At 40.4% G+C, this 18,985-nt stretch overlaps 1 protein-coding gene across 6 annotated transcripts in view; it reads left to right on the top strand.

Annotated features, from left to right (window-relative positions):
- Positions 1-18,985, top strand: part of LOC147341427 (fibrous sheath-interacting protein 2-like) — an 81,740-nt gene that overhangs the window by 16,785 nt on the left and 45,970 nt on the right. For 3 of the 6 annotated variants that reach the window (XM_086389308.1, XM_086389303.1, XM_086389307.1), the window contains 4 exons: positions 11,000-11,068; positions 14,001-14,101; positions 15,924-15,969; positions 17,063-17,226. In XM_086389308.1, the coding sequence (XP_086245434.1) occupies positions 11,000-11,068; positions 14,001-14,101; positions 15,924-15,969; positions 17,063-17,199 (353 nt within the window). In that variant the 3' untranslated portion in view covers positions 17,200-17,226. Of the gene's footprint in view, positions 1-10,999; positions 11,069-14,000; positions 14,102-15,923; positions 15,970-17,062; positions 17,227-18,985 lie in introns of those variants that run through there. The other 3 variants (XM_086389304.1, XM_086389305.1, XM_086389310.1) reach the window with 2 other exon arrangements.

Here is an 18,985-nt window from a genome sequence, read left to right on the forward strand (position 1 = left end):
CAAAGGAAGACAAATATATGATTGATAGAAAGAAAAGACAGAGATAGATTCATCCAAACATGCACACATATAGAAAAGACATTCATAGGCAGAAGCCAATAAAAAAGAAAGAAAAACTTAGAAATGGATGGAAAGAATGATTTAAAAAGAGGACACTAAAAGAGAATAAAAGGAGAATGGAAGGGGAAAAGTTAGAGACAGAGGAGGAAAGGAAAGAAGGAGGAAAGAGGAAAGAAGGAATTAAGAAAGGTAGAGGGTGAAGCACTGAGGGAGAGGATGGGAAAAGAACATTATTGAATAAGAAAGAAATGAGAGAAGAAAGGAAATATGAAGGGGGCAAGAGAGTGGGGAGGAAAGAAAGAATCAAAGAAGGGAAGGGGACAGATAAAAAGAAGACCGAGGCAGGAAAGAAACAGAGGTTATGGAGTCCCTAGGAAAAAGAGTAAAATCAAAAGCGAAAAAATGTGAGTGTGAGATGAGAGTGATACATGGGTTCAACCCCTGATCTGGGAGGATCCCACATGCTGTGGAGCAACTAAGCCTATTTGCCACAAATACTGAGCCTGTGATCTAGAGCCCACGAGCTGCAGCTGCTGAAGCCCGCGTGCCCAAGAGCTCATGCTCCACAATAAGAGAAGCCACCACAGTGAGAAGCCTGCACACCACAACTCGAGAGTAGCCTTCACCTGCCACAACTAGAGAAAGGCCCACACAGCAGTGACGACCCAGCACAGCCAAAATAAATACGTACGTTTTTTTGAAGAGAGAGAAGAAAAGAAAGGGGAAGAGAGAGAAAGAAGTTGTTTAAAAAAGAAAATAAGAAATATCATTACAAAAAATTTGAGAGAGAGAAAAAAAATAAGTTCTAAAAGGAGGAACCAATAAAGAATGCATAGAACAAGAACGACAGAATAAAATATAATGGAAGTAAAGAGAGTGGAGGGAAAGAGGGAGAAAAGAAAATTAAGACTTTTGAAAGGATGAGGGAGCTTCCAGTTCAAGATGGCAGAGTAGAGGACATGTGCTCATCTCCTCCTGCAAGAGCACCAAAATCACAACTAGCTGTTGAACAGACATTGACAGGAGGATGCTGGAACCTATCAAAAAAAGATACCCTACTTCCAAAGACAAGAAGAAACTGCAATGACATGGTAGGGGCGCAATCACGATAAAATCAAATCCCATACCCGCCAAGTGGGCAGCCCACAAACTGGAGAACAATAATACCAAAGAAGTTCTCCCACTGTTGAGAAGGTTCTGAGCCCCACATCAGGCTTCCTAGCCTGGGGATCCCGCAAAGGGACTGAGACTCCCCAGGGAATCTAACCTTGAAGGCCAGTGGGATTTGATTACAGTACTTCCACAGGACTGGGGGAAACAGAGACTGCACTCTAGGAGGACATGAACAAAATCTTGCACACGCCAAGACCCAAGAGAAAGGAACAGTGATCCCCCAGGAGACTGAACCAGACCTACCTGCTAGTATTGAGAGTCTCCTGTGGAGGCATGGGTCGCAGTGATTCACTGCTGTACTAGCAGCAGCAGTCCTGGAAGGTGCCCCTTGGCGTAAGTCTTCTTTATAAGTCGCCATTAACCCTACCATAGAGCCTGTAGACCCCAGGCCTGGGTCTTGCATGCTAAGTCACTTCAGTCGTGTCCAACTCTTTGAGACCCTATGGATTGTAGCCCACCAGACTCCTCTGTCCATGGGATTCTCTAGGCAAGAATACTGAAGTGGGTTGCCATGCTCTCCTCTAGGGGCTCTTCCTGACCCAGGGACTGAACCTCTATCTCTTATGTCTTCCGGGTTGGCAGGCAGGTTCTTTACCACTAGGGCCACCTGGGAAGCCCTAGGAAGGGAGGGAGTGCAACTCCATCCATCAGCAGATAATTGGATTAAAACTTTACTGAACATGGCCCTGCCCACCAGAGCAAGACCCAGTTTTCCCCACTGCCAGTCCCTCCCATCAGGAAACTTACACAACTCCCCTAGCCTCATCCACCAGAAGACAGAAGCAGCAAGAAGGGAACAATCCTGCAGCTGCCAGAATGAAAACCACATCATAGAAAGTTAATCAAAATGAAAATGCAGAGAGTTATGTCCCAGATGAAGGGACAAGAGAAAACCTGAAGTGGAGATAGGCAACCTCCCACATAAAGGATTCAGACTAATGATAGTGAAGACGATCCAGGATCTCAGAAAAAGAGTGGAGAAGATGCAAGAAATGTTTACTGAAGACATAGAAGAACTAAAGAACAAAAAACCAGATGAACAATACACTAGAAGCAATCAGTAACAGAATAATTGAGGCAGAATGGATAAGTAACCTGGAAGACAGAATGGTGGAAATCACTGCCGCAAAACAGAATATAGAAAAAAGAATGAAAAAAACCAAAAACAAAAACGAAGACAGCCTAAGAGACCTCTGGAACAACATTAAACACACCAACATTCACATTATAGGGGTCCCAGAAGACAGACTGAAAGGACCTGAGAAAATATTTGAAGAGATAATAGCTGAAAGCTCCTCAAACGTGGGAAAGGAAATAGTCAACCAAGTCCAGGAAGCACACAGAGTCCCAGGCAGGATAAACCCAAGGAGGAACACACCAAGACATATAATAATGAAACTGACAAAAATTAAAGACAGATAAAATATTAAAAGCAACAAGGTAAAAACGACAAATAACATACAAGGGAGCTCCCATAACGTTATCAGCTGATTTCTGAACAGAAACTCTACAAGCTAGAAGGGAACAGCATGATACTAAAGTGATGAAAGGGAAGAACCTACAACCAAAACTCTACCCAGCAAGACTCTCCTTCAGATTTGATGGAGAAATCAAAAGCTATCCAGACAAGCGAAGTTATGAGAATTCAGCACCACAAAATCAGCTTTACAACAAATGCTAAAGGAACTTCTCTAGGCAGGAAAACACACAAGAAGGAAAAGACCTACACGAAATAAACCCCAAACAATTGAGGAAATGGCAATAGTATCATGTATACTGATAATTACCTTAAATGTAAATTGATTAAGTACACCAAACAAAAGACATAGACTGGCCGGGTGGATGAGAACATGTGCATATATGCACTTCCACTTACCATATCACTCTACTTAACCCCCCCAAATTGTATGTAATTGTCTTATATTGTTAGGATAATCATGTTTCCATTATGGCTTGCAATCGTAATTATCTTTTATTTTTTGTCTGACTATTGATTGTGAAAACTGATGAACATCTTTTATTATTGTGGTTTAGTTCAGTTCAGTTCAGTCGCTGAGTCATGTCCAACTCTTTGCAACCCCATGAATCACAGCACGCCAGGCCTCCCTGTCCATCACCAACTCCCAGAGTTCAACCAAACTCGTGTGCATCGAATCGGTGATGCCATCCAGCCATCTCATCCTCTGTCGTCCCCTTCTCCTCCTGCCCCCAATCCCTCCCAGAATCAGGGTATTTTCCAATGAGTCAACTCTTCACATGAGGTGGCCAAAGTATTGGAGTTTCAGCCTCAGCATCAGTCCTTCCAGTGAACACCCAGGACTGATCTCCTTTAGGATGGACTGGTTGGATCTCCTTGTAGTCCAAGGGACTCTGAAGAGTCTTCTCCAACACCACAGTTCAAAAGCATCAATTCTTTGGCGCTCAGCTTTCTCCACAGTCCAACTCTCACATCCATACATGACCACTGGAAAAACCATAGCCTTGACTAGACGGACTTCTGTTGGCAAAGTAATATCTCTGCTTTTGAATATGCTATCTAGGTTGGTCATAACTTTCCTTCCAAGGAGTAAGCATCTTTTAATTTCGTGGGTACAATAACCATCTGCAGTGATTTTGGAGCCCCCAAAAATAAAGTCTGACACTGTTTCCACTGTTTCCCCATCTATTTCCCATGAAGTGATGGGACAAGATTCCATGATCTTCATTTTCTGAATGTTGAGCTTTAAGCCAACTTTTTCACTCTCCTCTTTCACTTTCATCAAGAGGCTTTTTAGTTCCTCTTCACTTTCTGCCATAAGGGTGGTGTCATCAGCATATCAGAGGTTATTGATATTCTCCCGGCAATCTTGATTCTAGCTTGTGCTTCTTGGTTACCTAACTTATTCACTTAATACCATTGTATCATGATTGGTCAATGGAAAATAATAAAGTTCTACATCACTAAAACTACTATTTAATAGAAAAACCTGTAATCACTTTTTAAAATCCAGATGCATATCAGAATTACCTTGGAATTTTTTGAAAAATACAAATGCCCAGGTATTGCTTTTTTTCTCCAGAGCTCCAGATGTGTTTCTAATGAGCAGCTATATTTAAAAGCAACTGGACTATATGATGATTTTTTACTTTTATCTAATTTGTTTCACTTTTTCTATTTCATGTTTAGTGCTCCCATGTCATTTAGTTTATGTTTTCCAATTTCTCTTTTTTATTTTTTGACGTTCTTTCTCAAGCCTTTATCAAGTGTAGTAGAAAAACTTTTGTATACATATATATATAGATAGATAGAGAAATAGTATGGATAATATATATATATATTTTAGAAAGCTTATGAATTTTTGCCTAGCTAAAAAATTTATCACATTTATGGCATTCCACTTGTTTGACTCAGTATGAATAGAATGCTAGATTTCTAATTTATACATTCACTCAGAAGTCTGATATAGTTCCATGTATTTTGCGTCTGTTATTCCTGCTAAAAGTCTAGAAAGTTTATAACCTTAGTGACTTTTTAAAAGTTTGAATGAGGCTTGAAACTTCTAGTTCAATTCTGAGAATGTAAAGAAATATTATGTTGTTAAAGAAAAAAACCCCAGAAAATTAACATGTGATACAGTTATTAAATATAGGCTTTGTTCAAATATCACACACAAAAAAAGAATGGATATATGTATATATAACTGATTCACTTTGCTGTACGCTTAACACTAACACATTGTAAATCAACCCTACTCCAATACATAAAAATTTTTTAAAAGGGATGAGGCTAGGAAAAAATATAAAATAAAAAACAAAATGTGAGTGAGAGACTCTGAGGAGATTAAAACGAGATGTTGATAAAATTAAGTATAATTGAAGGCATGGAGAGAGAGAGATCTGAAAGAAATCAGTTTAAAATGATAAAATAATGATACATTGGTTGATGACAATCAGATGACAGGTTGATAATAGATATTCATAAAGGAGAAACCAGTAGTAGTAAGACAGGACAAAGAATACAGAAAATGAGAGAAGAAAAAGTTTTTTTCAAAGAAGACAGTAAAAGAAGAAAGGAAGAATCGAATTTTATAAAGGATGAGTCAAGGAAGAGAATGGCATACAGAAGGAGAAGGAATGTGAGAGTGTGATGGAGGATAAGTAGGAAAACCCAGTACAACTGTGTGATGTGCAAATAGTTAAAAGTAGAAGACAATAAACGTAACATAAAGCTAAATGATTGATACCTATGTGGATAGCCAGCTAGATAGGTAGGAAATTTAGGTAGAAAAAAGTTTTTACAGGAGAAGGCAGTTGTAAGGAGAAGACTGTATAAAGAAAGAGAGAGGGAAGGAAAGAAAAAAGTTTTAGGAGTAGTAATAGAAGAAGGGAGTGGGGGGGGGGAAGGAAAGGAGAAGGAGGGAATACAAATGAAGGAAGACAAGAGGGGAGAAGGGTGGTAGGGTGGATGATGAAAGGAGGTAGGAGGAAGGAAGAAGACACGGGGAAAGGGAGGAGGGACAGGAAGGAAAGAGAGAGGAGGGGCTTCCCTAGTGGTCCAGTGGCTAAGACTCTGAGCTCCCAATGCAGGGCGCCTGGGTTCCATCCCTCTAGGTAGGTAGAACTTTAAAAGGACAATCCAGTTAAGACAGTGTAAAGAAAGGCGAGAGGAATGGGGGGCGGGGGGCGGGGAGAAAGAGAAGTTTAAAAAGAAGCCAGTATAAAAGCTTAAGAAGGAAGAAGAGGGATTCCTTGGTGGTCCAATGGCCAAGACACTGCACTGCCAACGCAGGGGGCCTGGGTTTGATTCCTGGTCAGGGAACTAGATTCCACATACCATAACTAAGACCCAACCAAATACACAAATATTTTAATAATGATAATAAAATTGATTTCACACTAAAAAGAAATAGTGATGAAAAGAAAAATCTTTAAAAATAAGATTAAAATCTCCTAAAAATAGGAGACAGTGCGAAAAGAATGGAAGAAGAGTGGAAAGAGGGAAGTAGGGAAGGAATGGAAGAAGGAAAGAGGAGAGAAAAGGGATGACAGAAGGGAGAGAGAAAAGTAGAGGAGGAAAGAGCAAGAGAAAAGGACAGTGAATGACGCAGAGCTAGAAGGGACAGAAAGAAGCTTTTAAAGAAGGACAAAAAGAAGAGGCAAGGTCGAAAGGAGGAAGTGGGAGGAAAGAGAAGTTTAAAATGATGAGCCTGTAGAAAGTGTAAAATATAAAAGAAATGAAACAGAGTGTGAAGGGCTTGAAAAGGATGCATTAATAAGAAAATTAAGCACAGTTGTGGACAGTGGGGAAAGAAAGCTAAAAAGAAGCCAGTTAAAATATTTCAGTGATATAAGATTCATGGATGAATTGACAGGAGAGTAGGTTGATAAGTAGGAAAGTATATAAAATATAAATAGATAGAACCATAGATAGGTGAGTGATAGATGATTGATGGTTGGATGGATAGGTAGGTCTTATTTTTAAAAAGAGAACCGAGTTTCTAAAAGTCAGTAAGAAGTCAATACATACATATACACAATGGCGTATTACTCAGCCATTAAAAAGAATACATTTGAATCAATTCTAATGAGGTGGATGAAACTGGAGCCTATTATACAGAGTAAAGTAAGCCAGAAAGAAAAACACCAATATAGTATACTAATGCATATATATGGAATTCAGAAAGATGGTAACAATAACCCTGTATGCGAGACAGCAAAAGAGACACAGATGTATAGAACAGTCTTTTGGACTCTGTGGGAGAGGGCGAGGGTGGGATGATTTGGGAGAATGGCACTGAAACATGTATAATATCGTATGTGAGATGAATTGCCAGTCCAGGTTTGATGCATGATACAGGATGCTTGGGGCTGGTGCACTGGGATGACCCAGAGGGATGGTACTGGGAGGGAGGTGGGAGGGGGGTTCAGGATGGGGAACACGTGTACACCCGTGGCAGATTCATGTTGATGTATGGCAAAACCAATACAATATTGTTAAGTAATTAGCCTCCAATTAAACTAAATAAATTTATATTAAAAAATAAATAAATAAAAGTCAGTACATAAAAGATAGAAAAAGAGAAAGGGAAAGAAGGTAAAAAATATTTTTCAAAGGGGCCAGTACACAGAGAATAAAAGAAAAAGGGAAGATGGACAGGACAGGATAGGGTAGGGTAAAGTAGGAAAGGGAAACAGGAAGGCAGGGAGGCTAACAGAGAAGAAAGAAATACAGAAAGGGAACAAAAAATGATGAACAGAAATTGAATAACAGAAGGAAAGAACGAAGGAAGAAAGGAAGACATATGAAAGCAAAAAGAGGAGAGGTTTCAAATGGAATAAAATTATAAGAAAATGTAAAATAGAGAAAAATACGAGAATGGGAGACAGAAAGGAAAGAAAAAACGAGAGTCAGAGACAGAAAGAAAGGAAGAATGTCTCACGGGCCAAAAAGTTTTAAAAGTAGGAGTCAATTTAAGAGTGATTGACAGCTGGATATAGAGCCAGCCAGCTAGATAGGTAGATAGGTAGAAAGAACAGATTTTTAAAGGAGAAAGCAGTAGTAAAGATAATAGCAAAATGTATAAAGAAAGGGAGAAGGAAACAAAGAAAATGTTTTGCAAAAGGAGTAATATAAACAAAGCAAAATAGGAATGGAAGGAAGGAGGAAGGGAAGAAAGAAGGAAATGAGAGAGAAAGGGGGGGAAGAGGAAGGAGACAGGAATGGACAGAAGGAGAGAGAAGCAAATGAAAGAGGATGAGAGAGCGAGCGTGGGTGGATGGATGGATGGAGAAAGGAAAGGAGGAGGCAGGGGCAAGGAAGAAAGACATGAGGGAAGGGCGAAGGGGCAGTGCACAGTAAGAGGGGAGGAAGGGATGGCGGAAGGGAGGAAGCGAGGGAGGGGAGGGGGAAGACATGCATGCAGGCGGGGAAAGAAGAGAGACAGAGGCCACGGAAGGAATGGAGTGAGGAGAATACAGAAAGAGGAGAAAGTGACAGGAGGCAGGAGGGAGGGAAGAAGAAAGGGAGGCTGTAGGGAGTGAGGAGAGAAAGCTCTAAAAAAGAGGAACTCAGTTAAAAACAAATAAAGATGAATGGAGAACAGCTAGGTAGTTTGGTAGGTTGATGGACAGATGGGTAAGTAGACAGGATTTTTATGTGGAAGATCTAGTTTTTAAAAGTCAATATGAAGAGAAACAGGTTTAAAAGAGGAAACCCCAAAAAATGCATATAAGAGGAAGAGAGGGGGAAGGAAGTAAAGGAGAAGGAAGGAAAGGAAGGAGGAGGTCAGGAAGACAGGAAGTAGGGGAGATAGGGAGGGAAGGAGGAAGGCAGGCAGGCAATAAGTTTACAAAGGGTGGAACTTGCGTGGTGGCTCAGTGGATAAGAATCCACCTGCCAGTGCAGGGGACACAGGTTCGATCCCTGGTCCAGGAAGATCCCACATGCCGTGGAGCAACCAAGCTCATGTGCCACAACTACTGAGCCCACACTCTAGAGCCTGTGAGCTGCAATTATTGAAGCTCTCATGCCCTAGAGTCTGGCTCTGCAATGAGAAGCCTGCCCACCGCAACTAGAGAGTAGGCCCTGTTTGCTGCAGCTAGAGAAAGCCTGCAAGCAGAAACAAAGACCCAGCGCAACCAAAAATAAATAAAGATTTAAAAATAAAGGATGAGTCAGTAGGGAAGACAGCTAAAGAAGGGAAGAGAATGTAAGAGTGAAAATATAGGAACCATTTTCCTACAAAAAACCTAAAACAGTTGTGTGGTGGGGGACAGATTGTAAAAGTAGGAGTCAGGAAAGCAAAGACAAAAATAAAGACAAAGATAAATGGTTGAGAGCTGAATAGGTAGGTAGGCAGTTGTACAGATGATAGGTAAGTAGGTAGGTAGGTATATAATTTTAAACGTGGAAGCCAGTAAGAAGGAATGCATGAAAAAGAGAATGAGAGAGTTAGAGCAGATAGGAAAAAATAAAAGGGGAGCCAGCAGAAAGAGAGTAAAAGGAGGATGGGAGGAAGGAAGACAGGAGGGTGGGAAGGGCAAAGATAAAGAAGGAAGGAAGAAAGATAGGAAGAAAGGATGCTGGAACAGAAGTAAGAAATAATGAAGAAAGAAAAGAGGTTTATAAGTGATGAGTCAGTAGGGGAAAGTGAGAAAAAGCAGAAAAAGACAATGTGAGAATGAGGGGGAGAACCAATAAAGCCAAGTACAATTGTGTGTGATGGAGGGAGATGGGTTTAAAAAGTAGAAGTCAGTTTTTTAAAAAAGAAGACAATATAGATGGATAGATGGCTAGGTAGGTAGAGGGATAGGTAGGTACTGCAGATAGGTAGATGGATGATAGGTAGAAACATACATACATACATCCCTGCATACATACATACACACATAGAACTGATGTGGAAAAGGAGAAACCAGTGAAAAGTCAATACACGAAAGGTAGAGAGTTGGAAAGAGAAGGAATGAAAAACTTTTTAAAAGTGGATCGCTAAATAGTAAAAAGGAAGAAAAGAGAGGACAGGAGACAAGATGTTTGAGGGGGGACAAAAGAGAAAGAAGGGAAAAGAACCAGATAAAAAGAAGTTTTAAAGGAAAGCAGAAAAGACTTCACTTTTAAAGAAATGAGCAAGAGAATGGGTTCAAGAGAACTTTTAAAAAGGACCAGTCAATAAACACAATGTGAGAGGGAGGAAGGAACGAAAAGTTTGTGAAGGAAGAGTGAGTAACAAAAGCTCACAGTTCAGTTCAGTGAGATGAGAGTGTAACCTTCTGCCTCTGAGACAGTACATCACTTTAGCAGCCAGCTTTCTCCCTCCATCTTCAACTGTTAACTTCCCCTTCCAGTAGGAGGAAAGTTTCAGGTAGGCATCTTAAACAGTACCCACCTCAAATGCTTTTTGAAAAAGAAAACATAAAAGAACTTGATGTTCACAGTATTACAGAGGTGACAGGAGAATGAAGATGTCTATTTCACATATGAAATTGACTTATCACTGTAACAAAGACATCATGTTCTACCACGTCAACACCAAGGAATACACATAACTCTAATGAAAACCCAATTAGCACACATATAGTTTAGAATCCTTTTGTCTATTTCTAAATGATTAGAAACAGGAACGGCAGTCAGCTTTTTCACAAATCAGGTGTATATATGTATGGTTGCCTCAGCCAGATTTTTGAGGCACAACCAAGAATTGTCATGGCCACTGTGGGGTCTCCAGCACATGGCCTCCAGGGTCTCTAGCACAGGTATTATGCTGGTCCGCATCCCCACACAAAGAAAAAGCCATGTTCTTCTTGAGCAGGACAGAGGGATGGAGTTTTTTCCCTTTTGCCAGAAGACAGTTCTGCCCCCCGCCCAGTAGAGCTTTAACTATACAAGATAATATTATAAAAGTGACTGTCCTGCCTCCCCATCACATCTATCCTAAGGTTTCTTAACCTTGCCACTTGGCATGTTGCACTGGATAATTGCTTATTATGGGGACCATCCCGTGCATTGTAGTATGTATAGCATCATACGTGGCCCCTATCCACTAGATGCCAGGAGAAATCCCTCTCCCTGATTTGTAACAACCAAAAATGTCTCCAGACATGTCCCAATTCCATTGTCCTCTGGGGTACAAATTTGCCACCCACTGAGACCTACTACGTCCCCTCTCCAGTTTCTCCCCATATACAGATTAGGATATGATTCTCCCCCTAGTGGGCATAAAAGTATAAATAGAATCTATCTTGAATAACTTTGTCATCACCACTATTAATTTTTTTTTTTAATTTTAAGCTTCTTATCCAAGGATCAAGAAAATGAGTGTCACTGCTGGTCACCAGAAGTCACACCAAGGACAAAAAAGTAATTGAAATAATTAGAAATACTAAAATAGTCATTTGTGCTTCTTTCCCAAAGGTGTTGTCTGGGGCAAGAGGTGTGGCTTATGTTCTTACTCCTCTAAGTGTCAGCAGTATGGGCCACTGAGGCACTTATTATAAAAGCGCAGTCTCAGGCACTGCCCCACTACTGAATCAGAACCTGCATTTTCACAAGACCCCAATGTGTGACATGCACATTGACTTTTGGGGAACACTGGCTTCCATAGCTCCATGGAGGCAGAATAAAGTAAGGGTGCTTGGATGACTATTTGTCCTCTGCCTCCTGTGGTCTTCAGAGACATGCCCTTATCTCCACTGAGATAGTGCTTGGCCTGTCATCATTCACAGTTGGCCATCACTGCAATGACTCATGGTCTGGTCTCGCTGGGCTTAGTAGAACCCTCTGGATTTCCCACTCCACCTGAGTCCTGACTGCCTGCTCCATAACACTCTGGGAGGAGCCCTCTTACCCCCAGCCCAGTGACTCCCCTTGACGAGCTTCCCAGCTAGACCCTCAGCCCTTCCTGGGCCATGTGTATACCACATGGGAACCAAGAGTGGCTTAAGAAAGCAAAACCTCAAGGGGAAATAGGGAGAGGTTGGTCAAACGGTACACATTTTCAGCTGTAAAATGAATAAGGTCTGAGGATCTGATGTATAACATGGTGACTATAGTTGAAAACACTGTATTGTATAATTGAAATTTGCTAAGAACAACATGATAAATATGTGCGGTGATGGATATGTTAATTAACTAAATGGGTGAGGGGGGAGAAATCCTTTCACAGTATACATATGTATCAAATCACCACAATGTACACTTTAGCTATCTTACAATTTTATGTGTCCATTATATAAGTCAGTAAAGCTGAAATGTTTTAAAACTGAAAGAAAAAGAAAGCAAAACTTCAGCGAGAGCCTTGCTCTGCCTGACCACACTATATTACAAAGTTTGGGGTCCATGACCCCAGTGAGGAGGAAGAGTCAGAGTAGGGATAGCCAAGGAAATCTCTTTCTAGAGTCTTAAACAGAGAGCTGAGCAATAGTTCTTTTCTCTCCATTAACCTCAGTTATCTGAAGCACAAGGCCCAGCGTAAGCAAAATGTGAAGCCCTGTCTGATTTCTTTGGTCTCCAGTCACTCTCACCACCTTCCCATTTTCCCACCATCTCTGAGCTGCTAAAGGAGTGGACATTTTCCCCCTAACTTTCCTAAAGTCATATCCTTTTTCTTCCTGAGCCCAGATAACCCTTATTTGGTAAGCTAAGGGTATCTCCAGGACCCTATGAAGAATTTTCTCAACTAAGTATTCTAGGATGTTTCTACACAAAAAGGAAGATAAAATTTAAGGAAATTCTTGAGACAACTGCATGGCTTGCAAGGCATAATGTCTTGGTTGTGTCATCATTTTGGGGGATGACAGATATTGAATATTATTACCTGGGTGTTCATCATGACATTTGTCCTGTTAAAAATTCTAACTTCTCCTTCCTTCCCTAGCTCTACCCCCAGGTAAGTGAAAGCCTATGAAAGATGAGGGTACAGATCTTGTACTTAGTCAAAAAACGAAAAAGTAATATAAAATTTAAAAAATAGCCCTGTTGCATAATGGCTGTTTCTCATTTTTCAAGCCCCAAAAGTGAGTACAACAAAAGGTAGTCTCCAGACCTACATCTAGAAGGCATGATCACCATAAAAAAAGTGTAAAATATAGAAAAACGTAATATATGTAATGTGACAACATAATAAACTTGGGCAAAAGGCATGAACAAACATTTTACTGAAAATACACAGATGGCAAATAAGCACACAAAACACTGTTTAATATCTTTATTCCTTAGGGAAATAGAAATCAAACCACAATGAGATACCACTACACACCCAGTAGAATGTCTAGTATAACTGAAGTAACTGACCATACCAAGTATTTGCAAGGACTTGAAGCAACTAGTGGAGAAGGCAATGGCATCCAGTACTCTTGCCTGGAAAATCCCATGGACAGAGGAGCCTGATAGGCTGCAGTCCGTGGGGTCGCTAAGAGTCGGACACCACTGAGCGACTTCACTTTGACTTTTCACTGTCATGCATTGGAGGAGGAAATGGCAACCCACTCCAGTGTTCTTGCTTGGAGAATCCCATGGACGGAGGAGCCTGGTGGGCTGCCGTCTATGGGGTCGCACAGAGTCGGACACGACTGAAGCGACTTAGCAGCAGCAGCAGCAGAAGCAACTAGAACTGTCTGACATTGCAGGTGGGAATGTAAAATGGTACAACCACTGTGGAAAAAATTTTGGCAGCTCAAGTTAAACTACATCTGCCATGTAATTCAGTCATTTCACTCCTAGGTAGGTGCCCACAAGATATGAAAATATATGTTCAGATAAAGACTTGTACATCAATGTCCATAGCAGCATTATAGTCAAATTGGAAACAACCTAAATGCTCTTCAGCAGGCAAATGGATAAACTTGGTATCCGTACCATGGGATACTTCTCAGAAATAAAAAGGAATAAAGTATTAATACAGGCAACAATATTGATGAATATAAAAATATGCTGAATGAAGGAAGCCAGATCACCACCCTCCCCCAACAAAAAAAAAGGGTGGTACAACCCCTGTTTGATTGCATTTATAGCAAACTGTAGAGAATGCAAACTAATTTATAGTAAAGCAGATCAGTGATTGCCTGGGAGATAGGAGAGGAGAGAGGGATGAACTATAAGGGGGCACAAGGAAACTTTTGGGGATGATGTAAATGTTTACCTTGATTGCGGTGATGGTTTCAAGGGTTTATATATATACATATATATATGCCAAAGCCAAATGGTACATTTTAAATATGTTCAGTTTATTGTACTTCAGTTACAGTTCAATCAAATTTAAAAATTAAATGATTTCTCTTTCATTTGCCTATAGGACCATCCCAGCATTTGTATAGTTCTGTAAAGACTCCTGAAAGAAGATCAACCTTGTTGCATTCTCCACATGATGTACAGAGTAACACAGCAGAACAAAAGGTAGAAAGCTTTATGTCTCAGGTGCTTTGTATTGGCCACTCATTTATCTGGTTAATTTTTCTTTCTAGGGAATATCCCCATTCACTGGGCATGGTACTGATTGGTTAGAAATAATGGAGTTCTACACAGATCTGAACCGTCTTCCTGGTAGAGAAGGTTCTGAGTCAGCTTCATGCTAAATGTACCATGTAGTTGAGCAGAAACTAACAAATATTTGATGATGATAATGATGATGATGACGCTAGCTAATGTTTATTGACAACCTGCTGTGGGCCGGGTCCTAGTAGAAAGTAGGGAAAGGTAGAAGGAAGGGGAAAGGGGGAAAGTAGGTGACATAGGATACAAAGATAGAAAAGACATCCCTGCTCTTGGGGATGCACTGTCCAGGGATCAGACACACAAACGAAAGTCCTTATAGTCAAATGAGAGGAGACTTTTGCTTTGTATAAAATATGAAGCACAGAAAGTGTGGAGAAATAGCCCTGCCTAGAGAAATCTAAAAAAGCTTTATAAAAGGAGGGCTTCATTGAATTGTAGTATTCCCTGGTGGCTCAGAGGGTAAAGCAGATGTCTGCCTGCAATGCAGGAGACCTGGGTTCAATCCCTGGGTCAGGAAGATCCCCTGGAGAAGGCAATGGCACCCCACTCCAGTACTCTTGCCTGGAAAATCCCATGGACAGAGAAGCCTGGTAGGCTACAGTTCATGGGATTGCAAAGAGTCAGACACGACTGAGCGACTTCACTTTCATTGAATTAGGTCTTCAAACATGAGTGGGAAGTTTTCAGATGAGTAGATGTAAGGATGTAGGGAGGCAGTATTGCAGACAGGCTTACAGTGTTAAGTGAAAGCATGAAAGCTCAAGCCAGCAAAACCAGAGCAGTGGAACAGAAGAGACTGAAGTGGTAGGTTGAAGCCAGAACTTTGTATCCCTTGCTGAAGTATGAATTTATTTTCTCAGTAGTAGAAAACCGTTGCCGGTGTTTTAGTAGGATGTGAGATAAAAATGATTTGGGTTTTAAAAGATACTCTAGTTGCAGTGTGAGATAGCTACATAGAGGAGATTAGAGGCAAGATCGTTTTGAGTCTACTGGGATAGTCCAGATAAAAATGATAAAGGCCTGAACTAAGGCTGTGACAATGAGGGTGACCAGAGGCCACAGATTTAAGATATTTCAGAGTCAGAGTATGTCAGGATTTGGTGACTCAACAGATGTGTGGACCCAGAGAAAAGGAGATGACAACAATGGTGATGATTTAATTTTTGTGTGCAGGTTTTGTATGCTCTCATAATGCTGAGGGCTACTTCTATCTCAGAACTCATTATCCTCCATCATATTTGTCTGTCTTTTCTACTGGGTGATAAACTTCTTGAGGTCAGGAATTATGTATCTTAGTTCCAGGCAGTGTACTCAATAAACATTAGACTGGATTAAACTAGCTTTATCTGAAATAAACAGAAAAATTCTATGCTTTCTGGAATGGAGCACTGGATTATTATTATTGGTTATAGGACTATTATACCTATAACCAAAATGTGGAAGACAGACAAGTAGCAAGTTTGAAAAGATAGGAAAAGATAGCATACATGGGTATAATATAAGCTTCATTTTAAACTAGTTAAAGTGAGGTACCTGTAAAAGATATCCAGTGAGAGGTTAATAATATGTATTAGCATTGAGACCAGCACCTAGTAGAGAGGTAGAGATGAGGGGAAGGGGAGATAAGATACTGTATTATTCTGATTGCTTTAGAATCAGCAGAAGTGTCTTTTAGAAGAATAATTACTAATTAATTTTTTTTCTTGAATGTTAAACCATACAGAAAGATAGAGAAACAATTAGGATGTCATATCCTTCAAATGATGGAGGTAAGAAAATGAACAGTATTTATAATTGCTCTGATATCTTTTGGTTAAATAATTCATTTTATCATATAGTCTTCCAAGTTATGCTTTTTTCACTGATTATAAAATCCATGATTAATTTGATAAAGGAAGATAGAAGAATTATTCATGGTTGTAAATATAAGCATCACATTTTTAAGTGATTGCTGGGAGAATAGGCCTTCTGGAATCGACAAGGTGTGAGAAGTTAGAGTCTCTGCTGTGACTGCCTCTGTAAGTTCCTGACAATGCAGCCATTAGAGAGTCCCAGTGAAGAGAATTCTCCCCAGGAAGGTCTCTTTTACCATCTTTTCTCCCCAGACATAAAAATCCATCCTGTTTCCCATCTCCCAGGGCTGAACTAGAGATTAGCTAAGTCTCTGTTCATCTCCGTAAAAGATTCCCACGCATAACCTCCACACTTACTAACAGCGCTGGGACATCTTCACCTGGGCGGCCCATGAGTACCTCAGATTCAACATGTGCAAAACCAGATTCATCCCCAAACCAGCGCTCTGTTCCTCCTAACTTTATTCAGGCACAAAACCTGAGTCATTTTTGACTCTTTGCTGTTTGCTCCAGTCCAGTCTGCCTCCTTAAATTCTCTCATAACTTTCCCTTCCTTTCCATTCATGCTTCCTGTGCCATTAAGCACCGTAATAATTAGTCTCCAATCTCTTTTTCTTGTTGATCTGTCCTACATTTTGCTGTGAATGTAACCTTCCTGAAATACAGCTTTAGACATATAATTCTTCTACCCAAAAGTCCTCTGTGGTTCCCCTTTGCTTACTGAATGAAGTGCAGAACAGTTTGTTCTAGAGCAGGGGAGTGGTGAGAAGTTTAGCTGGCAAAGTAACTTAGAGCCAGGGAGTTCAGGCTTGTCCCTAATGGCAACAGTGGGCCCCTTGAAGCTGGTAAGCAGGGGATTTCACAAAAAGGGATCTTATACTCAGAGATACTGCCTTAACGTCCATAAATAAATACATTCTTGATTATGGTAATTTTAGACTTTATGGCAGCCCAGCAAGGAGAACTATATGATTTTTTCATATTTAAAGTTACCTCTTCTTTTCCCTAGAAATTACTACACTTCAGAGTCCAGTTGTTTCTGCGAAAACACCAAGTATCTGTAGATACTCTCTACAGGATACTTCAAAACAACAGGCAAGTAACTTTTCTTTTGTCCCAGATACACACAGAAACAATGAAGTATAGAATGAGGATCAAGATTGACATAACACAATTTCATTCATTAAATGACAATTCAGAACAGTCTTATTCCCTGAAATTAACCATCCTATATAAAGATTTTATTTAAAAGAAAATCGAAATGCGAATCCACAGTAATAATCCTGTCACTTCAGACTTCCAATGCTTATGGCTATCTGTTGTGTTAGTGTTGCCATACTCTAAGTGTAGGGAGTATCAATAACAACTAGTAAGCTAACAAAAGAAAAACGGTGAGCCTGAGATTTTAAATGTGTTAAATAGATCCAAAATTTGAATACTTGTCTCAATTCTTAATAGAAATTACCAGAAACAATGTGAGTGTTCTCACTTAGCTCTTAAGTATGTAGGCTTCTTAAAAGATGAGCTTCAAGTCCATTCACACAGGAAGCAACCTATTGGACTTTCGTGAATCATTTCTCTTCTCATGCTGATGGGTTGTACAGAAGCAGCCATACGGCCTCACCCTCTCCCCTTTGTGGTCAGTGATCACTCAGCCGATGGTGGGAAATTGACAACAAACATTTAGGGTACAGCCTCTGGTCACAGCATCTGTCATCTCTGTGGGTCACCAATTGGTCATTCACTTACAGACTCAAACCCACATCCTTGGCTCCGTTAGCACTGTATTAAGTGACTCACCTGTTCTAAAAAGTTAACACATTTTCCTATTTCCTATGTTAAATGCATAGTAAGTGACAGACTCAGTTATATGTAACTCTTCAAATGTAACATGTTAGCCACAATATGCTTTTCTATATAAACAAATATTTATGAAACACCTGTTATGTCCAGGGTGCTGTGCTACTGTATTAACATCCATAATCTGTATTCTCAGTATCTGAAGAAAGAATCTTAACTATATTCTCAGTATCTGAAGAAAGAATCTTAACTACCTTGACAGTACATTAGTTGCACATCAGGAGTTAATAACTTTTTTCACTTGCCTCACTATGCATGTATGCTAAGTCGCTTCAGTCATGTCTGACTCTATGCGACCCTATGGACAGCAGCCCACCAGGCTCCTCTGTATACAGGATTCTCTAGGCAAGAATACTGGAGTGGGTTGCCATTTCCTTCTCCATGCCTCACTATAGAGTCAGAAAAAAAAGTTTTTTCTGAGTGTAGTATGGATGGCAAACTTAATACTATCAGTACATATGTTACCCCCAAAATAAGCAATAAACAAATTTAGACCATCTGTTTTTTAAGGCCTTAAAATAAAATACATTGGACAATATGAGTAAGTCAGTTCAGTTCAGTTCAGTTCAGTCACTCAGTCGTGTCCGACCCTTTGCAACCCCATGAATCGCAGCACGCCAGGCCTCCCTGTCCACCACCAACTCCCGGAGTTCACTCAGATTCACATCCATTGAGTCAGTGATGCCATCCAGCCATCTCATCCTCTGTCGTCCCCTTCTCCTCTTGCCCCCAATCCCTCCCAGCATCAGAGTCTTTTCCAATGAGTCAACTCTTCGCATGAGGTGGCCAAAGTACTGTAGTTTCAGCTTTAGCATCATTCCTTCCAAAGAAATCCCAGGGCTGATCTCCTTCAGAATGGACTGGTTGGATCTCCTTGCAGTCCAAGGGACTCTCAAGAATCTTCTCCAACACCACAGTTCAAAAGCATCAATTCTTCAGGGTTCAGCCCTCTTCACAGTCCAACTCTCACATCCATACATGACCACAGGAAAAACCATAGCCTTAACTAGATGGACCTTTGTTGGCAAAGTAATGTCTCTGCTTTTGAATATGCTATCTAGGTTGGTCATAA

This window comes from Bos grunniens, chromosome X (genome assembly GCF_055505025.1).
Source record: "Bos grunniens cultivar Pamir isolate PY7600 chromosome X, Bosgru_T2T1.0, whole genome shotgun sequence".
Taxonomy (NCBI): Eukaryota; Metazoa; Chordata; class Mammalia; order Artiodactyla; family Bovidae; genus Bos; species Bos grunniens.